At 42.6% G+C, this 14971-nt stretch overlaps 1 protein-coding gene across 1 annotated transcript in view; it reads right to left on the bottom strand.

Annotated features, from left to right (window-relative positions):
- LOC109405190 (uncharacterized) overlaps window positions 1-14971 on the bottom strand; it is a 76522-nt gene that overhangs the window by 33171 nt on the left and 28380 nt on the right. Inside the window, exon 2 of the mRNA XM_019678201.3 lies at window positions 10290-10513. Within this exon, the coding sequence (XP_019533746.1) occupies window positions 10290-10513 (224 nt within the window). The remainder of the gene's footprint in view (window positions 1-10289; window positions 10514-14971) is intronic.

Here is a 14971-nt window from a genome sequence, read left to right as displayed (position 1 = left end):
TTGCTGTGTTGCATTTGAACGCGTTCAATTTGCTTTGAAGTTCAAATACGGCACACTGCGATTAACCATATTTGAACATTTTTCAGTTCAAAATTTGGAACGCGCAGAATGCCAACATGGTACCCTGGTACCCGGTAAACTGAAATAGTCATGTTTCTCCCATTTTTCACCAATTCTAGCAATCTTGGGCTGATTCGATTCACAAAACCCACTCTCTACCGAGAGAGGGAACCGGTTCGATCACCGTGGATTGCGGAAAATCCGGATTTTGTTGCAGAATCTTAATGCCCGATGCCACAATGTCCCACTTCATTGTGGTGCATATGTTCGTGCAACAACGCATGTTTGCAGATGCGTCACAAAATCCTAAATAGAGCAGGACCATGGTCAGGTCAGGATGGACATGGTGGCACATCCAAGCTCAGTTCATTTTTGGCTCGCGTTCAGTTCAAATACTACACTGGGTGCCAGTAGAAGAGACACCGAAAAAGTTAGGAATGGTTCAAAAGGATAAAGACAGTGCTAATACTCACTACCCGCGAAGAACTGGTCAAGACACATGCCGACCCTAAGGTGTTGTTTCAGGGAGTCTCAGGAAGGCTCCCTGTAAACTACTAATTTATGTGGGTTGGCTCTTTTCGGTGACATAAGAAAAAGCAGCATAATTCGCGTTACGCGTTTCGGCTTACTACTCTTCAGCCCTCTTCAGATGCAACATGCTGAATGTGACCATCAGCTCGGTCTGTCACAGTTTATCTGTGACAGACCGAGCTGATGGTCACATTCAGCATGTTGCGTCTGAAGAGGGCTGAAGAGTAGTAAGCCGAAACGCGTAACGCGAATTATGCTGCTTTTTCTTATGTCACCGAAAAGAGCCAACCCACATAAATTAGTAAAATTCCACGGTGATCAATCCCGATCAGTCCCTGTAAACTAGTTGGCTAGTACAAGTGAATGAATGAGTTTCCCTAAAAGAAATAAAAAAAATACTATTTGCTCATTTTCGACGTTTTGTCCCTTTCGACGTTTTGGTATTCGACCTTTTGGCATTCGACGTTTTGTCTTTCGACGTTTTGTCCCTAAGCCATTTTTGACACCCCCTCGCTCCTCCTAGTTTATTTTCCCATACCTAATACATGGCTCATAGCACTTGCCCTCCCTCCTAAAATGCTACGTCATTTATGGACGACCCCTCACTTCGTAAAATGCCTCATTCCTATCTTCTACACATTATAGGGTGACGAAGGGTTTTATCGGCAGGTTTGTTCTCTTCGTCATGGGTTTTTGTGGGCCGAATTGTCTGAAATTTTGACATATAACTTAGCTCTCGCTTGAGAAGGATTTGCGGTCAACTTTCAGACCACAGATTTAAAAAAAAAACCCCATGACGAAAAGAACAAAACTGGCGAAAATATGTAAGTTCCCCTACATTGTGGTGTGTATTATATGGGTTCATTAAGTAATCTGTCAACTTCCCACACAATAAAATTGTTTTCGATACACAGCACCATGATAGTGTAAAGTGTCCAATCGTTCTAAATTTGTGGGCTGTGTGGTTGCGTTTTATACATAAATTAAGATAGTGAACTTCCTTTCGGAAGCGAAACAGACATCCGACGGATTTTGCGCGAAGTTATTCAACGGTGTTCCCGCTTTACTCTCACACCCATTATTTGTCTGTACCTTCTGGAATTTCAATTACCTACTTCACCGTCAGATATACAAGTAGCACGCTACAATGACTCGTACCGATAGGTATATGTGTTATATGATTGGCAATGCATTAAAAGTATTGCAGCATTCAAATTCTTCTACACGTTCTTATGTGACGCACATTCTTTTTGAAGAGGTTATGTGACAACTGTTGCTTACTCTACGATAGAGCATCACGATACAGACATACAGACATATTATAGACTGATATCCGGAACATGACTTTGTCGGTGATGTGGCTCTGACATGTCAATCACCCAAAATAATGGAATACGCGATTTGGTATCGGTTTGCAGAACATGCATAGATGAACGGAAGCTCCGGTGCGGAGGTGTAGTATGATAATTATTCGGAATTCGGCACATGGTCTTTTGACTCATACTTTTTGTAAGCAAGTCACGTCTTACAATTCGGCACTAGGGCTTTGATTTGAACATTATTTATGAGTTGTATAATGCCGGGTTGATCGGAAGAAGATTCAATCACTTATTACAAAACATTCATCAATGAAACTGCAAAATATAGGGTATACACTAGTTGTAGATCTGATAAACTAATATATTCTATTTTGTACTAGTTCCTTTGATCCTCTATCGTTCTAGACCGCCATGTATTTATTTTTTGTCAACGTATGCCATAATTTGAATAAACCATATATGTTGTACATGTTCAACGCTATATATTGTGAAAACCTTTTGTCGACCTCTTGACCGTCGACCTATTGACCTGCGACCTTTTGTCCTTCGACCTTTTGTCCTACAACCCATGCCATACCCTATTACCATACCTTCAGCATGTTCTTTAAAAAGACACTACACTGTCTTCAACCAGAGGTTGCACAGACTGAACGAGCGCTAAGATGAGGCAACGGAAAACACACAAAAAACCCAGTGGGCCAGTGGAGAATTTTCCGTTTGTCGAACAGCTTTCGCCGACTGGAGCGGAAATCGAACCCTCACTCACTGTAGGGCCGAGTATCAATACCATCAGCTCAGCCCGACGAACTGAGCAAATGTCTATATGTGTGTAAGTGTATGTGTGCGTTACACAAAAAAAAAGTCACACACGTTTCTCAGGCGTCTGTCAACCGATTTGTGTTCTCTTAGCACGAAATGGAAGCCGCTACATCCTAATAGAACGCAATCCAAGTTTATTTCGATTTCATATTTGGTTACTGAGATATCATTCGAAGAGTTCTTGGGAATAATACAATTTGATTTTTAAGAGATTTTAGACAAAATGTATCATTGTAAATGTATCTGTCGTTAATCTTACTTACCTTACCGATCAGGCTAAGGCCGGCGTGGCCTCTGCTGTACATTAGACTGGCCCAAATACAAAAATATCGAAAAATTCTACGGGCACCCTCTAGAATCGTGCCTTTGGGTGAGAAGAGCAATCTGTGAAAATTTCAGCTCAATCGACTTAAAACTGAGCTGGCGGAAATGAGTTGAAGATTTGTATGGGATCTTCAGTCCAAATATATGGGAAATTGGATGACCTCTACTCTCTCATTCAACACGCTGGTTTAAAGAGTTTGATTTGGCTCATAATTGAAAAAATAGTAGTTGATACCCTAAGGAACAACTTTGTAGAAGACCATACAATGATTAAACTTAATTTAGTTGCGGTTTCAGCTAACGAAAGCAGGATGAGGACATCTTCCCCCGTTTACTCTCGGTTGTTACATGCAGCACGTGTTTGCTGTCCAAAACTTGCGCTCTTAATCATAGGCGGCTGTTTTCCTACATTTCAATTGCTCACCCACCTGGGCGGGTATCGAAACAATGAAGAATTACATAGCTGCCTATGATGTAGCGCACAAGCTTCGACCGACAACACGTGCTGCATGTAACAACCGAGAGTAAACGGGGGAAGATGTCCTCATCCTGCTTTCGTTAGCTGAAACCGCAACTAAATTAAGTTTTATCATGATTTGGTCTTCTACAAAGTTGTTCCTTAGGGCATCAACTACCGTAAACCGGGGTCAAATTGATCTCCGGGTCGAAATTGATCAGACGTTTTTCAGTTAGATCAAGCATACTTTAAATAGTTTCCTTCCAAGTATCGTGATGTAGGAATCTTATACTAAATGATACATGTGAGAGAACTATTTAAAACATACTTTATCTAACGGAACAACGTCTGATCAATTTCGACCCGGAGATCAATTTGACCCCGGTTTACGGTACCATTCATTCAATTCTGAGCCATATCGAACTCTCTAAACCAGCGTGCTGAGTGAGAGACTGTAGGTCATCCAATTTTCCATATATTTGGACTGAAAATCCCATACAAACCTTCAACTCATTTGCGCCAGCTCAGTTTTAAACCGATTGAGCTGAATCTTTCACAGATTGTTCTTCTCATCCAAAGGCACGATTCTAGAGGGCGCCCCGTGAATTTTTCCAACTTTTATTTCTCACCATACAAATGTGGGCCGGTCTACTGTACATAGTAGCCGTCTCCATTCCACTCGGTCCATGGCTATTTGTCTCCAGTTCCGCACTCTGCGTAGGGTCCGCAAATCGTCCTCCACTTGGTCGACCCACCTAGCTCGCTGCGCACCACGTCTTCTTGAACCGGTAGGATGACTCTCGAGAACCATTTTAGTCGGGTTGCTATCCGACATCCTGATGACGTGATCCGTCCACCGTAGCCTCCCGATTTTCGCGGTTTGGACGATGGTTGCCCAAGTAACAATTTTGATTCTATTTGGTTTTATTTATTTTTATGACAGTGGAACATTACATATTCTAGTTGATCTTATCGAAGTTTCTGAGCATAACTATTCTTCATCAATTTATGGTTTTAAGAACACCTCCAAGAATACTTGAGATTCAATCCATAAAACCATAAACACTACAAGAACTGTTGAACTTATTATTGGTTTTATAAGGCTCTCGTAGTTATCTTCAATCAACCAACCTTGAGCAAGTGCAACTGTTCTCGCATAAGAACAGTTTGATACATGAAAAATATATTTAAAAAAACTCAAGCATCTGTTTTTTTTTTATTTTCATCGTTTTATTGACAGCGATTATCAATCAAGAACACCTATCCGGAAAACCAACCTCGACGCGGTGCAGTACCAAATTCCTCCGGTTGCAGCATCTGAAATGAGGTTGTTCGGTCATCCAGGACGTTGATTCCCGTGCAATCAGGGGTCAAATTGGGTTTTTAAGTTAAGAAAAATGTATCGATTTTTTGATTTTATACGAAAAAGCACCTTTTTCTGAGCCACTATGATTTTTTTCAGATTTTTAGAACTATATTTTGATACCTAAAATCAATTTAGAAGAGCCTCGTAGCCGTGCGGTTAAGGTCACCAAGCTTCTAACCGCACCATGCTATGGGGTGAGGGTTCGATTCCCGCTCCGGGCGATGAAACTTTTCGTGAGGATAGTTTCTTCTCCGTATCCACTGGTGCATGCTCCGTGTGTCCCTTGTCTAGTGTTTAGTTTCATTCAGTCTGTGCAGCCTCGGGCTGAAGACGGTGTCCGCGTCTTTTTTTTTTTTTAAGAGATTTTTTGAAATCACCTTTTGACAGCTGGGTAACTGTTTGACAGCTCCACCCAGTACAAAATGCGACGAGGGGTGATTCGACAAATCGCTCCCATACAAACTTCAAATTGATTTTTAAATAGGTTCCCAGGCACCAAAATTCATGAAAATTTGGATTTCGGCTCAGTTTCGCATGCAGATTCAGAATATGAAATTATTTCAACACCGCTAAAGAAGCCAATTATCGACCTGCAAAATCAACAAACTACTTACCTGTTGGAAATGCTGATCGGAGGAATGAGGCGCTGCGCCGTCTACCTGGTTAGAAATGGTACCGGGGCATAGGCGAAACTACCGGGGGTGCCGGGGTTGCCAGGCACCCCCTAGAATTTGAATGCATTGCTGTGAGATATGGGGCGATGAATGATGAATGGATGAACTCATGAATATTTGTTTGTAGTGCACCCCCTGGCAAAAAATCGTAGTTTCGCCCATGTACCGGGGATGATTAAATTGAACGGGCGGTTCACAAAATCCACCTCGGTGCGATAATTTATTGTTTGTTTACAACTTGGCATATTCGATTTATGACGTTCTCGGCGGAGTTTGCATAAACCTACATTAAGAACGTTATAAACCTGAGTACTCTGGAGTTATACTTCTTACCCTTGTTTAAGTTGGAATAAATTTAAGACGTTTTTGATGTTGGCCAATCAAGCTGCATTGAGAACACTATAAATCCTAGTATTCTTGAGTTATGCTTCTAAGTCTGGCCTGAGTTGAAAGAAATTTAAGACGATCTTATGGTGATGCTGATTGAAACCACCGATAATGGACCGACCACCGACCTGGATTCCAATGGAAGCCATGTTGAGAAAACTCATTAACAATGTCTCCTTACCAGGAATAACATTTTTAAATACTTTATTAATGCATTATAATGGAAGCGCGTTGCAATTTTTGGAAGTATCTTGCAACATATATACGATGAATTTTGCTTGGCATTTGGCATCTTTGTTACACCACGGAAATATTTCCAATTTGTGTAATAAATTAATCCCGATTACAATAATGTGTCATTTTCATTGCGTGTTTTTTTTTTTTCAATTTAATTCACCAAACTTTTTTGTCGACATAAAAACTGCATCAGCAACAACACTGACAAATTGATTATCGTTTTATCGCACACTTGAAGAATTCTACAAAGTGAGAGCAATTCGCCTTGAGGACAACTTGGGAAGTACAACAAGTTTTAAGAGAAATTTAAAAACAACTCTCCAAGAGCATCTTGGGATGGGCCCCTTTGGTCTTATGGCGGGTTTATGGTTGAGTTGATGTCGTTTTGCAGAGCAATTTGGTTTATGCATGGTTTTAAAGAATAGGTGTTGAAGAATACTTCAAAAGCATTATAAAAATAATTTTGTTACTTGAGTGGTTCTCTCAGCAGCTGATACCCGACCCAAAATCCTATCTCCTTACTATTTACGAGGGCGTCGGTGAGTCGCTGGCATCTCGATAAATAGATATCATCCCTTCCCTGATATTCCTTCCCATCTGCATAACGTATTTTGTATCGTTTCAGAGAGCGAGCAATGGCGCTTAACGCTCTAATACCCAAATTTTTGATTTTGATCTAAATATCATTTTTCATCATCTAAAATCGATTTAAACATGTTTTGGAAGATGATTCTTTTTAATTCTCGATTTCGTGAATTACAGATTTTGATTTTTCTATTTTTTTATTTTTCAACATCCCCACACTTTTATATTTTTCCTGAAAGCCAATTTGGGGTACGGATTTTTTGAGATGAAAACATTTTGAGATTTTATGATTATTGTTGAAATATTTTTATTTTTATTTTTTTTTCATAGAAAATTTTATTTTCCGTGTAATTTTAAGGAAAATAATTTTAGAGTGTATTCGATTCCCTTAAACTATTAAACTCGGATAGAATGATTTGGGAAAAATTTAAAACATTTTAATTGTAGCGATTCAAAATAAAATAAACAATGATTTCTGAAAGGTGACCAAAACATCAATTTTTCAATGATTTTTAAAAAATGTAAATACATTTCAAAATACACCAAAAAACATTTTGAGATGTACAAAACAGTCCTAAATTTCAGCCAATAATATAAAAATTTTGATTTTCCACGAAACAAAAATTACAAAAATGCTCAAACTATACCCCGTCTAAAGGCGGGGTTGGGTATTAGAGGGTTAAGCCTAGGCTTGTTAGCCAGGACACAGTGTAAATGCCTGTGCCCCATCCCTGAAGCAAAATGGCCCAAGGAGTGACAAAACCTTTTTAGCTACGTCACTCCCAACATTGGTGTTTAAACATACTAAAAACACTCACACTCACATCAACACATCTACATGTACTACTCAAATACACTCACAAAATCTTGTCGCATCACTCGCTTATAGTGAATCCCAAATCAACCCATTCCAAATATCCAACTCCTTGACACCTATGTGGGCGCCGGTGAGTCGCTGGCTTTTCATTAAGTAGGTGTCATAGCATCACATCCTTTCCTATCCCCGTAACGGAGAAGATAGGCGTGGCCGGCAATGAAAGTTTTCATGTCTTTTTTACTTCAACCTCTAATTGGATAGCTATTCCTTCCCAAATAGCATTCCATAAGCAATTAGAATAGGAGTATTAAAGTTTTGACATGACAACTTTCAGTATGCAATCTACGAATTACTCCGTTACCACGCAACGCAACGCAATCTGGACAACTGCACAATTATTTTTATGATTATGATGTCTAAATATGATCAGTGAGCGAAATTTGGACCCGCGCGAAATAGGGGCACCCCACGGTACAGCAATTTATTTTATTTTATGATTTTTTAGTAAATTGTTTTAGTAAATGTTTTACTCGGGTTAGTCGGGCACGAAAATACCGTACTGGCATCCTTGTTATACAAGGTTGGCGCAGAAGTCAGTACCGGGAAACCACTTACTTTACAATGTTAGAATCACCCCGCTCATAATTTATCCGGACCGAAAATCCAACTGTAGAGGGATAAATTTTGCCAATCAGTCGGTCGTCACAATTAGTTGAAACTAGATTGGGACAGGCATCGACAAAACTTTTAGCCGGTCAACTTGGCGACATTTGTGAATTGAGTTTGCTCGTTGGCAGTCGTTATTCCGGTCGATTCCGACTAGTCGAAGCCAACACGCAACTAACAGCGTGGTAACTAGAAACCGAACGCATATGTAAACACTCACTCTGAGACTGCCTCTGAATCCAGTTGTTATCCTGGAGGATGCTCGCCAAATGTTTGACATTCCAGGCAATCTTTATTGAACTGGTTCCTTTTTTAACCAAAGAATCCTGCATAATGGCTGTCAGATATTTCATGGCACGCCGTGGTACGCCAGTGTAATATATATATATATATATCGATAGAGGTACCAACTTCAGTGGGGCATCCCGACAGATGAAAAAGGCTGCCGCAGCAGATAACGTCGACTATATTATGAAGGAGTTCACTTCTGTTGACACATCTAGGTCATTTACCACCTCCCCTTGCGCCACACATGGAAGACAGCTCGGAGCGACTAATAGGAGGTGTAGGTAAAGCGAAACCTACAAAAGATCAACCCTCCCAGAAACCCAACCGATGAAGTCCTGTGGAATGTTCTGATCGAAGTTGAAAATACCATAAAATCTAGACCGCCAACCCATGTTCCGGTCAACGATGGCAGCGCACCAGCTTTGACACCGAACCATTTCCTTTTTAGTTCCTGATACGGGATCAAAACATCCTAACCTCCCAGGTGCTAGTCAACACGTTCTGGAAGCATTGGCCAAATGACTATTTTTCACTTTGTGGAGTTTATGTCACTGTCGAGTCTTATATATTACGATTGTTGATGAAATCACTAAACGTTCGAAATGTTTTTGTCAAACCGCTCCAGTAGCCGTGGATGACGTGGTATTGATCACCGACCTTCGGCTATCTCGCAATTGGGTTTTTAAATTTAAAAAAATATATATATTGGTTTTTTGCTTTTATACGAAAGAGCACTTTTCTGAGCCACTATAATTTTTTTCAGATTTTTAGACCTTATTTTGATACCTAAAATCAATTTCAAAGCAATTTTTTGAAATCACCTTTTGACAGCTGGGCAACTGTTTGACAGCTCCGCCCAATACAAAATCCAACGAGGGGTGATTCGACAAATCGCTCCCATACAAACTTCAAATTGATTTTTAAATAGTTTCCCGGGCTTCAAAATTCATGAAAATTTGGATTTCGGCTCAGTTTGATATGCAGATTCAGAATATCGAATTATCTCAACATCGTTAAAGAAGCCAATTGCTGGCTTAAGGGAAAGGTCATCGAAACTCATCCGAGCAAAGATGGTGAAGTTCGCTTGGCTACAGTACGAACATCTACCGGAGTATACGTTTGACAAACTGTTCTGGACGTAAGGCGCGATGGAAGTAAGCCAGCCTGAGAACTAGCGTAGCCGGAGCGAGTGCGAACTGTTCTGTGTGTCTGTACCTTTGTATTGGCTTCTTTAACAGTGTTGAGATAGTTCGATATTCTGAATCTGCATGTCAAACTGAGCCGAAGTCCAAATTTTCATGAATTTTGGTGCCCGAGAACCTATTTAAAAATCAATTTGAAGTTTGTATGGGAGCGATTTGTCGAATCACCCCTTGAAGTTTGTACTGAGCGGAGCTGTCAAACAGGTGCCCAGCTGTCAAAAGGTGATTTCTAAAAATCTCTTTGAAATTGATTTAAGGTGCCAAAATAAAGTTCTTAAAATCTGAAAGAAAATCATAGTGGCTCAGAAAAAGGTGCTCTTTCGTATAAAATCAAAAAATCGATCCATTTTTCAAAATTTAAAAACCCAATTGTGGATTTAGCACTAAATTGGTAACGGAAGTAACTTCATTGACTTCCGCTGCCTTTGATAATTTTTGAAACATTTCTGAAACAATGATGCGTATCGCTTGCAGTCATGTATTTGGTTGGTGCAAAATTATCGCACACACCCTATAGGCATCGAAATGATAGAGTTCTTTGTATTAATAATACTTACAAAATTTTTTACGGACTCTTCCACCGACCCAAGTGATGTGTTGAGCTGCTCCTTTATCCTTGTCATGTCATCTTTGGTGACGCTATATCGTGTAAATTCGTAATTTTGGTTGCTGCTGTGATGGCAGGGATTGTTGTACCAATAAACATGTGAGGAACCACTGTTTGGCCGGGTTTGTACTATTGAAATGAGGCAAAACAAAATAGTGACAATGTTGTAGATCCCTGTGAAAAATACAGAATAAAAAGAAAACGTGAAAAATACATAATGAAAACAAATGTGAGAATCAAAATTATTTTTCCATAAAATTTGATAAAAAAAATGTTTTCCATGTACAGGAATAATCTGATTGTATCATGTACACACCAAATTTTGGATTTCCCATCCAGCAAAATCAATTGCTGAGACTCAACCAGCAAATTTCTATTTGCTGAAACATCAGTAATGTCAACTGATAAGTCAGCAATGATTGCAATTGCTGAATCACCAGCAAATCAGTTGTCAAACACTTGTAGTTTACGGGAAACATGTTGCGCACTCATTCTCTCCACAACACTGGATCACCAAGAATTCAATGGAATTCCGACAAAAAGCCTCTTGCAGCCCGAAATATAAGGCATCGCATCCGTTATGGATAATGCCTGCCTTTGAGTACTGTTGGCTAGCAGGAAGTTGCTAATTAAACCATTTTTAGTTATAAAATTTCACAATTTGTAAACATTAAAAAAAAGAACAAAAAATTTCAGCTGGAGTCGAGCGCGGATAAAATTGCTGGTCAACCAGCAAAATTTGATGTCAATACACATTGCTGGAGATTCAGCAAAAAATATTTTGTTGGATGGATGTTGATAGTTTAACAGAAACTATATTCAGCGACAACAGCCTCCCCCGGGTGTATCAGAAGGCCGGCTCCAGAGGCACCACTGCCACCCCTCAAGTCGAGTAGGGCTAACCGTGACACCGGTCTCAGCAGAGTCTTCGTCCCTATCTGCACTATCGCCTGTCGGTATCGTCCGTCCCGGCTTGGAACAGTGCGGATGATTCGTCCACGCTCCCATCCGTTTCGCTTCGTCGATTCTGCTACCATGACCAAGTCTCCTGCTTCTATGGTACGAGCTTCCTCGAACCACTTCGGATGCCGACGGATCACCGGCAGATACTCAACCAGCCAGCGCTTCCAGAATGCATTCAACTGCCGTTAAATCAGCTCCCATGACTTGCCTAATATTTCTCGTCGGGCTAGCTCTCGGTAATGTCTTCAACTTCCCTGCTACGTGGTTTCATTCCGTTTGAGCTTAGTAGCAGTAAGTGATTGGGCGTGATCGCCTCTGACTCCTCTCTCTCCTCTGACTCCAGCGGCAAATTCGTCAGATGCCTTGAGTTTACCAACCTTTCAGCCTCCACGATCAGCGTCTGTAGCCCCTCGTCATCAAGCTTCCCCTCTGAATATGCTTCCTGCATAGCTGCCTTCACGGATTGAACCAGGCGTTCCCACGCTCCGCCCATGTGTGGGGCTCCCGGTGGATGCATCTGATAGGGCCTGAAGGGTAGTGATACCCTTTCTTACGGGCAGGTCAGATAGGGGTTGCATGTGGGCATCAGTTCTTGATGTCCGCTCAGCAGTAGGACGCGGGCGGGGTTGACCCTGCCCGCCTTCCGAGGACAAAGGGAGTGGCGAGGACCACTCGGGAAACTGGCTAAGCGCCAGCATGCTACCGTGATGGACTCTCCAGAGCGAGTCATCGATGTTCGTTGCTGCTAGGCTACGGCAGCTAACCTTGAGAGTGCGATATGCACTAGCCCCTCTCTGAAGCAATACCTTCTTGGTGGTTCCGGAGAGACGTAGGGTTTGGCGACCATAGAAATGTGTTTTAGTGAGTCGAGGAGAGAGTAGTCCTGGCTTCTACTAGTGTTGTAGAAGACGGCCTTAACCCCACACTACCCTAAACTTCCTGTTAGGGTGTCTCATGAGCAGATTTATCCCCCTATGGTTTAGAAGGAAAAAAAAAGACCTTCCTAGCTTGACGATCAGAGGGTCGAAATAGTCTACTTCGGTGTAAGTGAGGGCTCTTTCGTGGTGGGCAAGACGCACCGGAGGAAGTGGCGCCATCGGTGGAATCGCTGGCCTCGCCCTGCGAATCTTACACAGCGCGCAATCCCGCTTAACTTTCTTGACGACTGACCGAAGCCTAGAGATATTTTAGAGCTGGCGAGTCTCATTCACCACAGTTTCAGAATTTCCGTGCTGGAAATGTTGATGGAAATCCAACACAAGCAGCTCCGTGACACGATGTTTCTTAGGAAAGATGATGGGGTGGCGAACGTTAAACTCTACTCCTTCCACGGACCCGATTTGACCACGCTCGCGCAGCAGGCCGCAGTCGTCTAACATCGGCATCAGCTGGAAAATTGAGCTATGTTTTCCTACAATCTCCTGCCCGCTTTCGTTAGGTGCTTTGTCGGACAGTGCAATGACCTCCTCTGAGTACGTTTCACGCTGCACCACTTTGAAGAAGGTTTGTTCTGCTTCACACAGCTCAGTTTGTGATAACTGCACGGTGCGCAATGGCCGCTTCTTGTTCGAATTGTTCAGGAATCTTAGCGCGTACGCTATTGCTCGTAGCAGTCGATTCCAGGAAGAGAACCGGGTGATATCTATCGGGGGCACGAAAGAATAGTGGTGCAGTATCGATGCACGCATCTCCTCACTGGTAGCAGACACTGGATTCGTTCTCTGGAAGTCGCAGAAAGTCGGGTCCTCGAAAACATTTGCTGTTGCGGTCGAAGTATGGACCACTACCCCACTATGTAGCTTCATCCGCTAGCTTGGCCTTCGACGGTACCCACCGCCAGTCACTTGAAGTTGTGTGTTCCAGTATCTCTCCTACTCTGAATGAAACGAACTGCCGATTATTCCTAGGGTCGGATTTAATCCAGGCCAGTGCCGTTCTGGAATCTGTCCAGAATATCATCTTGGATACGGAAATGTTGTGCTCTGCTTTGACAAACTTCGACCATCGTACACCCAAAACACAACCCTGCAGCTCGAGTCTAGGGGCTTCAGCGGTGCGACCTTTGATTAAGCGGCGATTAGACAGCACTGTGACTCATCACCTATTTCCAGCGTGCGTAGATAAATTGCGCAAGAATACGCTATCTCGCTTGCATCGACGAAAACGTGGAGCTCCGAGTTGCGGTAGGTATTCCGACCGGCGTTACGGAAGTAGCAACGTAGAATACGTATTTCTGCGATGTAGCCTATCATCTGCACCCACCTGTGCCACTTTGAGTAGATCTCCTCGCTGATTTGTTCATCCCAGGCGGTGTCCGCTCGCCACAAGTCCTGGATAAGGAGCTTCCCGTGGACAATGATTGGCGAGAGTAACCCTAAAGGGTCAAACAGGGTCATCACGCACCGCAAAACTTGCCTCTTCGTCGGTCTCGTGGCTGTTCGGATCAGTGTTTGGACTTCCTCACTCGTTTGCGTAGAGAAACTCAGCTCGTCGCTTGACGGACTCCACAGCATCCCGAGGACTCTTTCTGTTCTTGCATCATCTGTCAAACATATCTGCTTATCCGATTCAAGCTGTGCCTCGCCCAGCATTTCTAAAACTGTGCCACTGTTTGAGCGCCAGTTGTGCAGCTTGAAGCCGCCGTTGCCATGCACGATCCGCACATCGCGTGCCACCTCCGCTGCTTCTTCCCATGAGCTAAAACTAGCCAGGTAATCATCGACGTAATGGTCGTCGACAATCGCTTTTGCTGCCTCCGGATAGAGCTCACTATGCAGCTCCGCGTTCCGATTTTTCACGAATTGAGCGGATGCTGGATAACAAGTACTCCCAAATGTCGCTACATTTATTACGTAGACCGTGGCTTCTCGGTCGGCTTGGCGCGCCATAGAAAACGCTGAGAGTCCCTATCCTCTTTTCGAATGCGGATTTGATGAAACATCTCCTGGATATCCGAGGTAACGGACACTCCATACAACCGAAATCGGAAAAGAATGGCCGGAAGAGATGTTAGTTGATCCGGACCTTTGAAGAGCTCACTGTTTAGCGATACTCCGTTGACCTTGGCTGCTGCGTCCCAAATGACTCGAACCTTCCCCGTTTTTTTTTTTGGATTCATCACTGCTTCGACTGGGAGGTACCAAACTCTCTTGGGATCCACTGGATCCATTTTCGCAGTTGTGATCTTTTTTTTTATCTGTATTAACGAGATTTTTAGCCCTTGGCTAGTTCGTCTCGGGAGTTGTGATCTTGTGCGCATAGCCTTCCTGTTCATATTCTCCGCTTTGCCGGTGAAGATTTTCCTTCAGCCCTGGGTCGCGCTCCATCCGGCGCTCTAAACACTCCAGTCGACGCACTGCCATATAATAGCTGTCGGGAAATTCGACCTGATCTTTTCGCCAAATCAGCCCGGTCTCGAACCGGTTCCCCACTCGCCGGGTCCAGGGCTGGTAGCAAAGCCTGATGGTCAAAATAGTTAATTTAGTGACCAGTTTCTCGAAAATAGTGACCAAATAGTGACTTACGGAAAGTAAAAAAGTGACTAAATAGTGGCTTTTCGCACAAAAAAATAGTGACTCATAGGGACTTGATTCAGAAAGACCTGGAGTACCGCATAATAACCTTTTTCAAGAAAAGACTCAGGCTTGCTCCAAAAATTGTTGAAAATTG

The sequence above is a fragment of the Aedes albopictus genome, chromosome 1, assembly GCF_035046485.1.
Source record: "Aedes albopictus strain Foshan chromosome 1, AalbF5, whole genome shotgun sequence".
NCBI lineage: Eukaryota > Metazoa > Arthropoda > Insecta > Diptera > Culicidae > Aedes > Aedes albopictus.
This window is presented reverse-complemented; position numbering and strand designations above follow the sequence as displayed.